The sequence below is a fragment of the Strix uralensis genome, chromosome 20 (assembly GCF_047716275.1).
Source record: "Strix uralensis isolate ZFMK-TIS-50842 chromosome 20, bStrUra1, whole genome shotgun sequence".
Classification (NCBI taxonomy): domain Eukaryota; kingdom Metazoa; phylum Chordata; class Aves; order Strigiformes; family Strigidae; genus Strix; species Strix uralensis.
The window spans coordinates 4,837,731-4,854,760 of NC_133991.1; the positions used below are offsets into that span (position 1 = coordinate 4,837,731).

At 46.0% G+C, this 17,030-nt stretch overlaps 1 protein-coding gene across 2 annotated transcripts in view; it reads right to left on the reverse strand.

Moving 5' to 3' along the window:
- Nucleotides 1-3,861: 3,861 nt before the first annotated feature.
- LOC141952631 (sphingosine-1-phosphate transporter SPNS2-like) overlaps nt 3,862-17,030 on the reverse strand; it is a 139,346-nt gene continuing 126,177 nt past the window's right edge. For both annotated transcript variants that reach the window (XM_074890308.1, XM_074890306.1), the window contains 2 exons: nt 10,362-10,408; nt 3,862-8,509 (listed from right to left, as the gene is read on the reverse strand). In XM_074890308.1, the coding sequence (XP_074746409.1) occupies nt 10,366-10,408 (43 nt within the window). In that variant the 3' untranslated portion in view covers nt 3,862-8,509; nt 10,362-10,365. The remainder of the gene's footprint in view (nt 8,510-10,361; nt 10,409-17,030) is intronic.

The window sequence follows — 17,030 nt, forward strand, 5'->3', positions numbered from 1 at the left end:
ACTCTTTCTAGCTCGCTGCTACCAATGTATGACTGGTTTAAATAGCAGGTTTTGACTCAACAGCTCACTGAAGTGAGCTGGATGAGAGAGCTCTATTCAGGCAGCAAAGTTGGGGGGACCTTCATGCCTCTGCAGAGAGTGCGTCTGCCCGGCACCCCGAGCTGCCACGCTCCTGTCGGGGCCAATGCTGCCGGGTGAGTCCTTGCCCACATGAGCGTGAGCTGGGGCCATGGAGACTAAAACTGAGCCACTCTAGGGTATCTGCCAGGATCACAGAGGTTAAGAGTTCCTGTGGATCAGGTTGTCACTGTCCTTTTGGGAAGAGACCAGGGAAGGTCAGAGCACGAGGCTGAAGCCATGTCAGCCGTTGTTTCTGATGGGATGGCACCTGGGTAGTGCCAGCTGCCAAGCTGGACAGGTTGACTTTGACCTCCACCTTGACAGCGTGGAGGCTGCCGTGCTTGTGTGTGTGGTTGGTGTCCAGCGCTTGCAAAGCGGTCAAGGGGACAGGAAAGCTGTGAGGCATTGTGCAAGCTGTGCTTTGGTAACAACTCTTTCACCAATTAAATTACCTGACTTCAGGCAGGCTTTGATGCACAGTTTATAGAAAGCAGTCACTAATCCACCAAGTCAAATCATGTTTCACCAGCACTTATTTGCGCCTTTTAACAATTACAAAGGTTTCATTTTACTCAATTTCGTGTCACAGAATCACAGAATCATCTAGGTTGGAAGGGACCTTGAAGATCATCTAGTCCAACCGTATGTCCTGTCTGCTTGTTGGACCTTTACAACTTTAGGGGGTAGAGCATGCTTTGATTTTAACAGAGCCTTTTCTTTTCAGCTGTCCTGGGCTCTGATGCTTTTTGGCAGTGATAAGAGCTCCAGGGTTCTTCTGAATGCAAGAAAATAGCTGCAGGCCCTGGGGCGCTGCGCTCAGGGGAGTGATCCTCTGCGGGTGTGCTGCTGGAGATGAGCTCCTGTCCCTTGCCTTGCCCAGTCTGGTGCCTGCTTGTGCGAAGGCTGTAGGCTGCTTTAACTGAAGTCAAGATTGTTTGGTCCCAAGGTGCGTTAAGACTCTCTCAGCTGCCTATGACTGGCAGAAGAGTCAGTGCTGAATTGCTAGTGGAGGATTTGGCCAGGACATAAAGGCTGGATGTCTGTGGAGGGGAGAAAGGCTGCATGTGGCAGTCAGGTGGAGCTGGGCAGTAAAATGTGCTCCCTGCAAAGGGGATTAAAAATCTACCTGTCCCAAGCTAAGCCTGCACTGGAACAGCCGTATTCAGGTCTCTGTCCTCCCTCTGAATCTCATCCTTGCAGATGAGATCAGTCTTGATCAGTCTACAGCTTTCAAACTTCAGCCATGGCAGGAGGCCCTGCAGGGGTCAAGGCAAATGGTAGCTCAGCCACCTTGCTAACAAGGCTGGGGGAGAAATTAGCTGCCCTGTAGCGGTGGGACCTTGGTGATGCAGGAGAAGCCCTGGGTTTTAGTGCCAGCAATGTGTTCCTGTGGGGTGGGAAGTGCCATAGAGCAGTGCAATGCACTGGCACTGATGTGTCACTTGTGGCCAATATGCTTTGGAGCATCGATGCTAAGTGGCAAATACAGTAGCTGTGATCAACTCAGCAGCAGCCAGTCCTCTTCCAGAGAAAAGAAACTGCAACAGCTTTTACTTTTGCACAGCAAAACCAGAGATTTTTTTCTGAGTTGCTCTTGCTGCCAAGACATGAGTCCCAAACTTATTTCCAGTTGCTCCAGACTTGTGTAAAATATGGCCTGGGACAGGCTCAAGACATACCTGGGAGACATCTGAAAGACAGGGAAGGCACATGCCTGGTCTTGCTGTCTTTAGAAACAGTTCACTGAGAGTCCAGCATGCAGAATAGTGAGTTGTGGTTTTATTTTTCTCCCTTTTTCAGGCAAAGGAGAACCTGTCCCCCCAAATTGTAGTGGAAGCAGGGCTTAATGGTGACGATTCTCTGCTGTCTCTTAAAGCTGTCTTCTTCTGACAGATTCTCTGTCTTCTGCTTATAATCAGAAGCCCTAAGGTTACAGGAATTGGCTCAAACCGGGGTGTTGACACTGTGGTGTTTTGCTTCGTGCTGTGAGACTAGAGAAACCAGCCAGTTCACTGTTCCGCAGGAGGCCGGCAGCATGTGCGGCAGCATGTGCTGGGGGTGACAGGACACTCCCGGCTGCTTGGTGCTGGTTTGGATTGGGGCAGTGACTCTCCCGACAGACTGGCTGTGCTGTGAGGGGTGACTCGGACTGGCCACCCACAGGGAACCTCTGCCCCTGGCACCCAGCAAACGGGTTCACATTGTGGCTGCTCTTGGCAGGGGAAAGCCTGGGCACAGGGATTTCCTCCTGACTTGCATCTGTTGGTCATCACAAATAACCACAGCGAAGGCGGAATCGGCTGCTAGTGAGGTAAACATTGTGTCCAGCTAAGCAAATTTTCAAATGCTAAAACGTTAATGCTTTATTTATGAAGTAATAAAATATGTGTCATACAGAGAGATCACCAGGGACACTAGGAGATGGTTGTAGCGTGTTGTAGTTGGTCAGGAGTGAGAGAGGTTGGCATGCAGTCAAGGCCAATTTACCTGTGGTAAATGCACCAGCAGTCAGACCAGGACACCTACGGCATAAACAGTGTCAGCTCGTACAAGCCAGCTCGGGCTTCACAAGGTGATGCACAGCTCTGGCTTCAGCAGGTGTTGGCGATGGTCAGTGTAGTCACCCTGTGCAAGCCCAGGCAGTCAGGCTGTTGTCATGTTTGTCAGGCTGCAGATGGCCTTGGTAAGAGCTCTACAGAAAGAGCGTGGGGAGGATTTATGAAAAGGGAAGGCTGGGGTTGGGGCAGAGTGTGTACGCACATGCACATATGTGTCCATGATCAAAAAACATGTGAACAGTAGTCATGTTAGTTGTTGCTTGATGGAAGCTAAAGCTGCTGAGCTTCGAAGCTTAGCTGCTGGAACATCAGAATTTATAAAATTATGTTTAATCATACTGTGTAAATTACTTGATTAAGCTGAAAGCCCCGAGATGCACTGCCAAAAGGCCATCAGGGTTGATAGTTTAAGCGACAAATCTTTTGCTTTCAGGGGTGTCCTGACTGGGACACTTGTGCTGGGCTGAAGGAAAAGAATGGTGAAGGGAGCGTGGCAGGGCCCTGTGGGAGAGGTCTCCTCCAGGACTGGTAAGGGGACAACAAACACCCCTTATCAGTGCTGGCACTGCAGACCAAGGCAGGAGAACAGGGGGGCTGCAGTGCTTCTGCAGCAGCAGCACCAGCCCCTTCGCTCCTTCTGTTGCCCACGATTGAGACGCCACCATCCCACGAAGCTGACAGGGGATCCCTGGCAAAGGGCAGCCTTGGTGCCTGCCATGGCAACCACTTGGGGATTAACTTCCTGGTCTGCTTCCTGCCCGTCCTCCTGAGCACCCTGACCCGGCCATTTTTGTCAGATCAGCCAGGTCTTTTAGCTCTGACTTGTGCTGTGCAGTGAGGAGCCCAGAAGGGGATGGAGCAGGACTCTGCCTCTGTGCCCACCACTGACTCCTTCCCCCTTGCTCTGATCCTGGGTTGGATCCTGGCAGCCAATTTGGAAGGAAAAGGAGGCTGTCACCCACCACCCCTCTGCTCTCCTGGCTCATGGTGTTACTTTCTAAATGAGCTTCAGGCAGGCTGGTGTCCAGGTAGATTCACTGTCATCCACATCAAGGTGTTCTTGGCAGGAGCTGAGTGGCTGGTGGAGCTCGGGGCAGCCTTGTTCAGGGACCAGACCTGCAGACAGCAACCACAGGAGTGCGCAACCAGAGCGAGAGGTGACACAAGAAAGGGAGCCAGGAGCTATGTTTTAAATACTTTTATTTCTTAATTTACATAAAGGTATATATTTGGCTTATTTATCTTTTTTTTTATACTCTGAGATTCACAATCAATTGCTCTTAAAAAATAAAATAGTCATTTGCTTCTGAAAGAAATCAGAAAACTATTTTATATTCCTCCCTTGTATAACAAGAAAATATACTAATACTCCCGTACATCACATAGTAAAAGTGATTGTAGTGCTGGTTTACCAAACAATAAAGCAAATGGAGAAGAAAACACACAATTAAGACGGAGGGTGCAGAGAGGAATGCTGCTTTCCAGAGCACGACCATTCATTTATAGCGTTTAGTCACCCTGAGGTTCTCTCTTAGCTAGTCTGTAAAAGGGGAGAGGCTCTTGGGTTCACCCAGGTTCCAGGTCTGTGAGCGAGGGCAACAGGAGGCCTTATAGTTACTTGGGTTGGCAGCTTGTTGCTTTTTGGGTAATTTTCTTGCCTCTCTGTGCAGTTCCCATTACCTCTGTTCCTCTCGCTGTGTAAAAGCCACCTAATTGCTTCTGCAGTAGGTGCATGGGTGCAGATGCAGTATTGGCTGCGGAGGAAGTTAATGCTTGCTTAAAACCCCAAAATGTTTACAAAGTGGAGTAGAAGAAAGCCCTCATGATTAACTGAGGGGCATCCTGGACCCTCGCTGGCGCACTCTGTACACTCTGTGCCCTGCACGGACCCCGATGAATGCAGCGAGGCTGCGTCTAACCCTGCAGGTCCCACAGAGGGCAGGGAGGCTGGAAGGAGCCGGAGCCTTGTGGAGAACCACCGGAGATGGTCGACCCTTGGGCAGAGGTGGGGAACAGGGGCAGAGCACAGGGTAGGGACCAGCTGCGGCCCTGAGGAACAGGGTGAGGCAAGGGAGTGGGGCAAGACACAGCAGCACCTGCCGATAACCTGGAGACCTCTGCCCTCGCCTGGCTCCCGGTCCTGAGGAGATGTGCCTGTGCTGGGATGGGAGGGCGGAGTGGGGCTCACTGCCTTTTGGTATTTTACCATCTGTTTGAAAATGTATTCAAGGGTTCCTGTTTCTGTACTCTAATTTTCAGACATTTACACAAAGTGATTTTGTGTGCAAGAGATCAGTGGCTCTAAAGGTATTTCTGTCCTTATTGTGACTATTTAATTTTGGGTTGAAGTTTAGAACCACAAACATAACCTCGATGACCTGAGCAATTACTTAAATAAGCGACAGCCTGGAATCTTGCTTCATTTGGTGTGATGGATACTAAAATATGTGGATTCTTTATTAAAAACTAACTCTCTTTTCCTATTAACAGCCTTTCTTTATAAAAACAGAAATACAGCTTGGATATGCATACGCATTCAGTCTAGATTTCTATTCTCATTCCAGAAATGCTTCCTATGTATATACCAAAAATTGTTCCACTGCTCCACGAGGTCAACAAAGAAATGGCCCTCACAGCTTCCAAGCCTGGTTACATCTGTACCTGCATAAAGTGGAGTCATTAGGGGAAACCAGCACAACGTGCTTGCTAAGTCCAGAGTTCAGCACTGGTATAATACAATACCTCTACTAGAGTACAAACACACCATCGCTTGTTTATACAGCATCTCAGCAGCGAGTATCTCAGCTCTGCACATACAGAAACTGAGGCCAGGCAGTGACTTTCCCCAAGTCACATACTGGCAGAAACGGGCCGATGTCCTTGGACAGGGAACAGTAGGTTAGAATCCAGGGAAGGGTCTTATATGGCAACATAAGTCCAGTTTCTGTTCAGTAATACATATGTTTCACGGCCAGACTTGATGTACCTCTTACTGCCTTAATCTATGGATCCTTGATCTAAGCAAGCTGGTTTCCCTCTAATAGACCCAATATCTTTATAGAAGCACTAACTGAACAATTCCTCACAGCTAAACCAAGAAACTCTCAACAAGAAATGCAGCCTTTCAGCTTCCGACCATTCGAATATGGGTCATCAACATAAAGGAGCAGCAGCATCCACAGGAGGTGGAAAGGCTGAGTTTTCTTTCCTTTCTGTTCACCTCCTCTGAGCAGCCATAGCTGCTGCTGCTGCTTTGGCTTCCCTCTCAGCCTGCAACATGTGGGAGCAGGGATTCAGGGATCCCTTGGTGTGGAACTGCTGCAGGCCGGACTCACTTCTCACTCCCTTTCTCCCTTCTCTCTTTCCTTGTCAAAAAGAAAGCCACAGCAGTTTCCTTCATATGCACAGAAGATAAAGCTGACCTCCTGTAACAGCACTGTTTCTCTAACAAGGACTGGGGCTTGTCATGAACAAGGACAGCCAGTGAAATTACAAAATACTTAAGTTCCCTTTTCATTGTTGACTCCTGAGAATTAAGTTTAAGGACAATTCCTAATCTCTGAACTTTAGCAAGAATGCTTCATTTTGTTGACAGTAAATGCTACAACAGAGAGAGCCTATCAGAAAAACAATTTAGGAAACGTGACTAATCTTCTTTGGTCTCTCAGATGAAATGACTGATTGTTGGGTTGCTTTTTGTTTCTTTTTAAACAGCTTAACAAGGAATTCCTTAATGGGAATCTGAAATTCATGTGCCTTTAAAGCCAAGTGTTTGGCTCATAGACTACAGAGGCGGTATTTCCCCTATGAATGTAAATAGTGGCACAAGGTGGGAAATGAAGCATTGTTTTGGATTTGCTTTGTTTTATTATTTCTAGCACCTGCTTGCTGTTCTCCAGAGGATGCCCAGGCACTCGAGGAAAATTTCTGGCTTTAGTTGTTTAGCCAAATCTTAAAGCTATTGTTAAGGTATTTTAGGTGACAGAGCAACCTTTGCAGAAGAGTCCTGTGGAGGTTGATGAGGAGGAAAGGCTCACATCGTTATAGGAGTCACACTCAGAATCCATCTGCCTGGACAGAGGCTGGCTACGTGGTTGAGTATTAACTGGGTCACTGGTACCTGGAATTACCAACCACCTCTACTACAGTGCTGTCCTGTAAGTCCAAGCAATCCTGGGAGAGGATGGGAAATGAAACCCAGATGTACTAACAATACCTTCCTGTGTCTCTGCACAAATTGATGCCACAATCGGGACAGCCAGCTTCCAGTCATAACTCACATACAGTCCTGGCTTTGCTGATTTAGTCTTACTTGCAAGCCCAACTGCAGCCACTTGTTAAACATGAACACAAGAGTGAGGAGCTACTCGAGATGTGTGCTGAACTGTAGGGGAGTATCTAAACTTTGGGACACATTTAAACAGGAAAAAGGAAGCAGGGAGTTCACTGAACCAATGCCCTTTCGCTGGAAGCCTGACTTTCTCCAGCACCCATGCTCACCTTCCTTCCCCACACTGTTGCAGCATCAAGCTGGCATAGCATAAATTTGGCTTATGCAGGCCACGTGCAGGAAACAAGACTCTAGTGAAATGGCACTCTGAGACTGCTTTACAGACCCACGCGTCTGCATTTGAGACTGATGCAGGGCAGACACCAGCCTTGTATATTAAAGATCTCAAATGCATCTTCATAAAGACAGAAGTGACACCCCAGTAAGAGTAGTCTGGGACTGTGCATGGGGTTGGGCATGCATTAAATCTAATCACTGTTCCAAAGGAAACAGCTACGGTAGAGTATCAGCCACCTGCTTTGAAAATACTGACAGAGGGAGAATTAGCATTGACAATACATGTAGTATGATATGCATGTAAACAAAGCATGATGTCACTGGCACAGCAGTATTGCACTACCAGGCCCTAGGTAAAGCAATTCAGCCAGATGGATTTTGGTATTTTAAAAAACCTGTGAACCTCCTAGGCAAGGCTGAATTTAGCATATTGAGCAAACGCTAGAGCCCCTAGGTATTTCTGTCCAGAGTTCTTCTGGGCCTTTCTGTAACAACCACCAGCATACCCAGTGCAGTGAAACTCTCTCCTCTGTCCCATTGCTCAGCCTCAGGTGACAGGTAAGTCATCTATGGGAAGTCTTCCGACAGTGCCCTTGCAGGGCCTGATACCAGGACACCGAGATGAGGAGAGTTGTGGACGTTATCATGTCTGGTATGGTTGCACAGGCAGCTCCAGATTTTAAATGTTTAAATAAAAATTGTTTATCTAAATATATATATATATATATATCTGTCATCTACTGTTTTCAGAAGAGATAAAGCATCTTATGACATATTTAAATAAAAAATAATCATCTGAATTGAGCCTTCAGTGTTAAAGAAAAGGTGATGTACAGAATAGGTCCCCAACTAGTGCAGTCTCTGGGTGTGGGAGCGCTGACAGAACAGCAGCTTTCAGTAGGACGTAAGTTGCCCTATAAACGATGTGGACTTCGTTGGCTACAACTAAAACCATATACACAATCTACAGTCACTCACTTGGGTAGCACATTTTGGGTCCAGTGGACAGTTGTGTTTGACGCTTAGAGGAACCTGTGAACATCCTTATGCTCAAGAAGTTCTTGCGTTCCAGGCTGCCCTGCTCATCTCCTCATGCCTGACCCTGCAGGCTGGAGTGGTGTGATTGATTTGGTGCTGGATAACCCTTCCAGGGTAGTGTGGAGCTGAAGGATCCACCAGTTTCCAGTACAGAAGGGCTTCGAGCTCAAGATTGGTGTAGCGGTGGCGGGAGCAGGAGTCCACATGTCACTTCCTTCACTGGCAGCTGCAAACAGGGAAGAGAAGGTGGTTAACGGGGTAGTCACAGAAATGGGTAGGTAACGGTGAACATACGCACCCCAGCTTTGTGGCAGAGGCCTCAATGCAAGTTGGAGGCTAGCAAAGCTTGACCAGTGTGGAGACAACACTTCAGGAGGTATTGTAGGCTTTTGGAATGGGAAACACAAATACACTGTGATCCTGGCACAATCTGCTCAGCAGCAGGCACAAACCTGCTGAACAGCAGCAGGTTTAGACTCCTTTCTGTAGTATTTAAGGGCATTGACCATGTCTTATGGCAGTTGTGTAGGTGCAACTGTTCATAATGTAGGTTGAAACAGCTCAGCAGATAACAGAGTTAATTTTTGCTAGACTTTTTTTAACCCCATCAGTTTACTAAAGAAAACAGGGATTTCCTCTTGCCTTAAATTGTCATTTTCAAAACTGGTGTCCCTTGGAGAGGCCAGTTCAGGCAGTCAGTCCAGCATGCACATCCCCCGCAGTAAAGCTCAGCTATCAGTCTTGCTGCTAACAAGGTACCCCGCATGCTGGTGGTACACACTTGCTTTAAAGAGCAACATCAGCACATCTATTGACTGGTGAGATACCACTTGTGCATGCTGTGGCATATCTAAGCAGCCAGCAGCCTTCCTAGATTAAGTGGAAAGGATAACCAGTTCTCTCACTGCAGGATTTCCTGTGAGAGGTTCTGTGCTCCATGTCATGCAGGAAATTGCCCCTGACCTTAAAAATCAGTGGCTGCTGGGTTATAGAAAAACTCCCTATAATGATGGCCTGGTTCCTCTCAACCTGTATAAAACTGGACCAAAAGAGAAGAAAGTGTGCACAGGACCCAAGTGTTCAGGGTTTTATAAGGTAAGTGTCAGCAACACCACCAAATATTTCCTCCCAGATTTTTTGAGGCTTTTTTCTTAAAAAAACCCCACTTTGTCTAAAAGCTACTGATAAACAATAATGTGTGAGCACACATCCCACCCAGAGACTGCAGGTACAGGCAGGCCTATCATATCCTTCGCTTACACCAGAATATACTCCCCTTTGTGGAAATAACACATCTGCTCTACTAGAGATTGTATTAAATCTTTTCCCCCAAAAGGCCACTCTTAAGTGTGTTATTGAGTTCTGATTTTATCATTAGTCTTTCAGTGCATTTAATTTATGGGAAAGAAATCTCTTCAAAAACTTGCTTTAATTAATTTTGGCTACAGTAAAATGGTGGGAAACGTTTATCAATCGTTGCAGCTCTGAGCTGCAGCGCTGTGACTGGTGAGTGATAAGAATAGCATGAACACAAGAGAGAAGAAAGGGCAGTGGCAGTGGGACTCTCCCTCTGGCTCGCAGCCAAGGCCTCAGCTCTGTCGCCCTGGACCAAGGGCTGCAGTGGGGACAGTCCTACCAACGACATACAAGTTCATACACTGCCAGAAAACATTTTTCTGCAGAAAATTTGGAATATGCTAGGAATGGTCACTTGCTAGTGAACAGATGTTGGACCAAGAGCGATGCAGCAGCAGGTTTTATGAACGCAAGATACGTTCTGAGTTCTGGCCTCAGACAATCACACCCACTGCTGGACAAGGTGAGAGGGGTTCCATGGTCTTATCTGCTTAAAGAAAGGGGCACCATGTTTCTGGAAGCAACCCAACACAACAAAGGACACTGGAGTTGACCCCTGGTTTCCCTGTTGTTGATTTGTTCCAATTTGGGTTGAGGGTAGCAAAGGTGCAGACCACGGCTGTCTAAGGTTAACTTCTTTCCAATTTCTAAGGAAAGGAAGGGGTTGACAGGGATTTTGGAGTGGATGGATAGCTTGAAACCAATTGGTTTGGGTCACTCACCATCTCAGACTTTCACAGAGGCTGGTGGCATCACAAGTTGATTTACCCTGGTGAAGGGAAAACAAAAGTGACATGTGAGAGCTACAATTAGTGAAGAAACAGGCTCCTAAAAACATATGAGCCTATTAAATCCAGGTTCCTGTTGCTTAACAGTTTCTGAAGAGATAGAACATTAATAACTGTCCTGCACAATGGTATAAAGCTGAAACCCTTTCACACAGAGGTGTCTGATAGCAATTCTGAGAATTGCTGGAACATGCCAGGTACCACTGCTGACACTAATTGACAAGGATTTGGGAAGGTCCCAAAGGCATTCAGACGTAGCAATTGTTTCCCTAAGCCAGTAACAAGACTGTTTATACAGCAGCTGTTGAATGGTGTCCTTCAGACTGACAGCACAAATGTAAACAGTCACCAATGATAAAAATTAAATTAAGAAAAAAGGAGCTGTCTTTCAGTTTTCAGCTCCTGAAAGCCTCCTGCTGTTCCAGACAACTGCTCCCAAGTGACGGATGGAGTCTGGTGGGGACACTGCAGTGTCACCACCAGGCAGAAGCTGTCCTTGGCAAGGTGCTGTCCTGCACCTCCTGCTTGCGGGCAGTGAGGGGAACAACTCCTGTCTGCTCTGTGGGGTACCCAGGGAAAGGCACCAACAACTAAGTTCATCCCTTAGAGCTGCTCCTTGTCATTGCAGGACGTGTCCTGTGCCATTCAGCCTTCCTTGGCAACAGCCCTCCTGCTGCTGCAGATCACCTCGCCTCTCCCCCCCTGTTCCTGCCTTCCCAGGCTGTGGTTACGCTGGTGCTCCGTTGACAGCAGGGCCCCTGTGTGAACTGTGACCAGACAAGTCACCCTCGGCCTCTCAGACCTTTGGGACTTGACTTCCTCTCTATCTCAGACACTTACTGACCTCAGTGGGAACTCCTGGATTCGTACGAGGACGCTGGAAAACCCCCACCTCACCTGAGGACCTGGCTTGACGTTGCCACGTTTGAGTGCTTTTACCCAAATGCACTCTAGCTGTACGTGGCCAATAGAAGAATAAATCTGAGTCACAAAGAGTCTGCTCATACAATCTGGCTGTGCTAACTTAAAATTACAAACAAACTGAAACAGCACTATTTTATACCTTAGAGGATTGCAGCAGGATATTGCCATCACATGCAAATGCACAGCTTCTTTCTGAATCAGTGAAAAACTTGGGCAGGTTTACAGGGAAGACCACACAAATCATCACTGCCTGAGGTTCTACCAGGTAAGAACTTCTCAGTGAAACAAAATTTTCCTTTGGAAAATGCTGATTCTATAACACTTATCTGTGGCTCTTCACCAGATTTCATACCTGACCCAGGACGCTCTTTTTGCTGAAAAGGGATGATGCTGGATTCAGACATGTATTCCAGAATAAAAACTAACCAGTGTTTAGGGGACACCTTTCAAGAAATCTCTGCATCAGAAATTGGCCCAGTTCAGCCTACAGCTCTTGACTTCACACCGACCTCACAGAAAATTTGTCTCCAAGACGCATAGAAGCCTCTGTGCCTTTTCTGCCTTTCAGGGCTATAAGCAGAAATATTTTTGATGCAGGAGCTGGTGCAAGTTTCTTTGTAGAATTACCATTCTCGGTAACCCTACTGCATTGGACGTTACATTGTACTGAACATTGCAGCTGTGCTTTAACTATCAGAATACATCAGAGGGATGAAACCTATCACTGTGCAATGCTACAGTCCACTTCAGAGGTAGGAAGTAAACTGTGGTACGTTATGAAGCTATCATAGAACACTAACACTCCAGATGTTTGAATGGACCATAATGTTGTTTGAAAGTCGTGTCCCTTAACATGTACTTCATTACACATTTTTCCAAGATATAAAATACATACAGAAAAAGTTAGTTTTGCCATCATCTCTTTAACACAGAGAACCCACCTGCATTGCTGACAGATGAACTGTAAATACACACACAACTTTCCTTCTTATATTACTTACAGTTCAGTCTCCTCTGGGATAAAATGTACCTCCTACATAAGTACTTATGTTGTCCCCAAGTCATGTGAGTTACTCGCTCTTTGCATTTTAACACATTTCTCTCAATTTCTGCTTTATCTCTTTTTTACAGATGGGAACAGAGGCCTAGAGGGGCTAATCCTAAAATGCATTTAGAAGATTTCATGGGAAATTAGACCTCACATGACTTGAGAACCTGCTGGGGAGAGAAGTGACTTTCAGGGCTCACATAGGAAGCTCCTGGGCAGAAGAGGGAATTGAAATAGCCTCCCAAATTTCAGACACTGCAGTCTTCATTCTCTGAAGCACTGTGTTGTAGACAGTGGTCAGTGGCTTAGGCACAGCCTGATTTCAACGAGGCTCAGCTTACAGGTGGCAGCAGGTCAGCTGTGAATTTTTTTTTTTTAAAGAAAAACCACTAATAATAAATTTTAGGTTCTCTTGGGTAATAGAATGTAGTACATGGACTTAAGCTAACAAGGCTCAAGAGCATCTAAATCCCTGTTTAAGTCCCACTTGCCTTTCTAATAATGATAATCCCACACTGAATAGATTGTCGCTTCCGATTTGGTGATATCTGCCGACTAAACATTGGTTCCTAAATTGTTCTATTTTCTCTGCAGTGTTTTCTCAAGACTGTGAATGTTTTTGTTCCTTGAAGAGAGCAGGGTGGGAACCACTCTGTTGTTTCCTTTGGGGGAGGAAACTTACCCAAATTGCCTTTCAAGAACAGAAGCTGTACAACTTTTTTGGTTGTTTTTATGGGTTCTTCCAGCAGTTAAAAATGTGGCTGACTCCTTCTAACCCCATCATTTCCTCTCCTGTCAAACCTAAATATTTCTTCTAGATCCTATCAAACCATTTCCATGTAGTGTGACAGCATCTATAATTCTGAAGTATTTATAAGACTGTCTGTTTAATATTAAACTACATGCTCTAGAGCTATTAAATATTTATACTATGTAAAATGGATCTAATTTCACAGCACCTCAGCTGCTTAGAGACTGCATAAGAAAAAGAAGACAAATTTAAGATAACAGATGAGTGGCCAGGATCTTTTACAGGTCAGCCACACTCTTTATTTCAGGAACTGTGCAGAGATTATTCTCCAAATGCTCCGTCCGTTTCAGTCTAGCTGGTCACTAAACCAACAGATAATGGAGATTACAGTTTGTAATACAGCCAGCACAGCTGTACAGTTCTGAGCACAATCTGGGCCCTAGAAGACCTTTGAAAGAGTTTTTGCTGCCCACATCCCATGCAAGAATGCTCTGCTCCACCCTCTGCCAGCACGAATAAAACCCGGATCGCCCTTCTCACCTGCAGCTCCATCTGCTCCAACAATTTAGGGCGAAGTTGTGAGAAGCAGTGGTGGGACATATGTCCCCCTGACTCTCCATAACATATAAGCCTCTGAATGTTTGAGCTCCATGAATATGTCATCTCTGCTCATGAGCTCGAGCTGAAGCAAGTAACAGGATGTCAAGAAGGACAAGACACTTTAGTATGTGCAGCTCCGTCATGCACAAGACTCCAAGAGAAAGGCTGTGCTTATATAAACCTTTTGTGAATGATGCCAACACCGTTTCATGTTAAGTTTCATACATAACTTGAAGAACACACATATTTCAGTATCCTACAGCTTTCCGAAAGCCCTGTTTTCTTGCTATCTAAACAAGTCAGGCTCTGGCTTTCGTAACAGAGAAGCATATTAGGAAATAATGTCCTAATTTTATGACCTGCTGTACTTAACATCACTTAACTTTTACAACCAACAATAAAATGCTTCGGTGGGGACCTTCTAGCCTGCAAATAACTCATTTTTTAACTAGCAGGAGCTCATTCAGCAGATGAGAGTATTGGGGCTATAGGGCCAGCTAGATCACTAGACTTAGCAGCAACTCCTGCCTGTGCTTAAGGATGCTTCTTCCTTCATTTCACTGGAGAGAATTCTGTGTTTCTGAAGTGCTGTGCAATATGCTATGAAGTGCCTGTTTGAAGCAGTGCTTTAGGAAGGGATACCAGCATAACAGTCGCTAATGGCACCCTTCCTCCCTGTCTGAACTTCCTCAGACGCTGCGGGTGGGGTGGTAAACCCCTCACAAAGGCCTTGTGAACACACTGAAATCAGAAATTTTAGGTGATGAAATGTTTACATGGACAGACACCCTTGAAAGCTAATGAGACTTTATAGCCTTAAATCTATGAAAAACAAATCTCTTTTTCAAATACAGCTAGTTAAAGGGGTTCTTCTTGGCATGGAAGCGTTGGAGCCAATGACACACTCCACCGGTGTATCAGTGATGATTAGCAGTGCAGCCAGGTGCAGCATTCTGCAAATCCAGCTACTGAAACTCATCAGTAGCATTCAAATCTAATGTTGCTATCTGAGCCTGTGCAAGCAAAACAGAGTCTGAGGATTATCATTTGTAACTCCACACCTGCATGACTTTCAGATGTAAGAGTGAATTTTATCCTCTGATAAATGAACACAGGAAGTTACTTGCACATGAGTTAGCTCATGCCATTGTTATCACTGTATTCCTGCAGACAGATAACTGACAAAATAGTTATGGAGTAGGAGAGCTGGGGCAGCCTTTGACATTGGGTTTCCTGATCTCCAAATGCACACAAACTCAGGTAAGTTAAAATTCTAGGTTAGAAGTAATGCTGTCACTGTGGTCCCCCTGACACTTGCAGGAGGACAAGTGTAGTTGCAGCTGGAAGGAGGAAAGAGATCACTAAAGCAGAGCATAAAGTGGGCTTAGGCACAGGCAAAGTCCTCTCTCTGCACAATAACTGCCTCCTAATTTACCAACTGTGGTTCAGAAAGGGAGAAATGTCAAGAAAGCGTATGTTTCACAAACTGGGCTCACTTAATCCTCCCCCTCCTTAGTGCAGGGATCAATTGCCTTAAATAAATCCTTGCTGAAGCTGATTGCCAAAACACATTAACATTATAGTAAACAAAGGAGGGAAACGGACACAAGTTTACAGACCATCCCACTCATATTTTCCATCACTGACTGCATGCTGTCAACCCCTCATAAGCAGAGTCAGCTTCAAGAGGATATAAAGCTTATCGCAGCTGGCCTGCCAGCAATACAGACAGGTAACACAGGACCAGGAAACACCTTAAAAACCCAACCAACCACCTCTTGTACGTTACCACACCTCATTCATACTCTACACAGACCCTACTGCTTTATCTCACCGGTATTTCACCACACAGGGATTTCTAGCTGCATTTCACTGGGATTTTGTCCCTTTTTCCTTGAGGACTTTGAATCAGTCCAGCTCCATTAAATGCACCAAGTTTTATCTAGTAATGCATGATGCCAACAGGGCCACGCATGTGGGCACTGAATTCATGCAAAGATTTCTGCCCCTAAAGCAAAACAAAGTCGTCCATGGCTACTCTGCTTTCTCTTCATTTTACTCCCTGTAGAAGCCAAACCCAGCTGTCTTACCTACTGCAGAGTTCTCTTTCAGCTTGGCTCTCGACCACACTTGTGAGTGTAACATACTGGTCCCAACAACACACCACCTTTTTGCCAGACACTTTACAAAGAGCAAAACCAGCAGGCTGGAGACTCAAGTGTGTACCTTTTATGTCCTTCATTATACAGAGGTTTTAACCAAGTAGTGCAGAATGTAAATGTGTTTGCCATTACTGTACTCCAGTAACTAAGTATAGTTGCTGTTTTCACCTGCAGTTGGAAGGAGATGGCTTTGGTCCCCTGCTCTACAAGGGAGTTCTCCCAGGATGCTGAACAAACTGCTAGGTGCACCTGTGCCTCCGTCTCCACCTTAGAAGATGGCTGCAGAACATTACACCTTAGTACAACCTATTCCCTTCCGAGCAGGGTGTAAGAACAGCCAAAGCAAGGATTGCTTCCAGAGAGCATGTCCTGTTTTAACTGAACTCAGGTCAGTAGCACTTTGGGACAAGATACTCACAATTAACAACATGCATTACTGCAGAAACTCAGTGCTTTGATTTAAAAGGCTCCTAGTATGCTGTAGCTGAAAACAAGGACTGAAAGTGAAGATGCACGAAAGGTGAACAATAATAATACATCAACCTAGAAAGATCCCAGTGAGTGGTACAGGGACAGGACTGGCACAGCTAAAAATAGTCTATGCACTGAGCTTCCTGATGCATCATGACAGGTTCACCCAGCCTCCCAGGAACAGGGCCTGTTTGATGAAGCTGAGGTCAGTTTGCTAAAGGAAAAGGATGCCAAGCAGAACGCTAACAAAATTTAACAAAGAATCAGGCATAGGAGTAGCTTGCATTGGAGTGGGAAACCATTGCTTAATTTAGCTCTGCTGCCTGCTTGCACTCACTCATTTCTACCCAGAGAGGAAGCCTGGGGCTTGTGTAAATCTGAAGCACTCCCAAGCAAGGCTCAAACAGGACTTGGTTGTTGCAGCCCCCCTGGCAGCCACTGCCCTTCGCTCTGGAGACAGAAATGGTGGCTCAGTCTGCAGCGAGCAGCAGCTCCCGTGGAGGCAGCCCGACAGGAGCTTCGTGCTGGTGATGACAGGTGCTCCGCCAGCTGCACTAAAGAAATGAACTGGCTTAAATCCCCTTTTCTTCCTGCATGTCAGTGTGTTCAGCAAATGCAATATGAGAATCATGTACAGCAAATACATA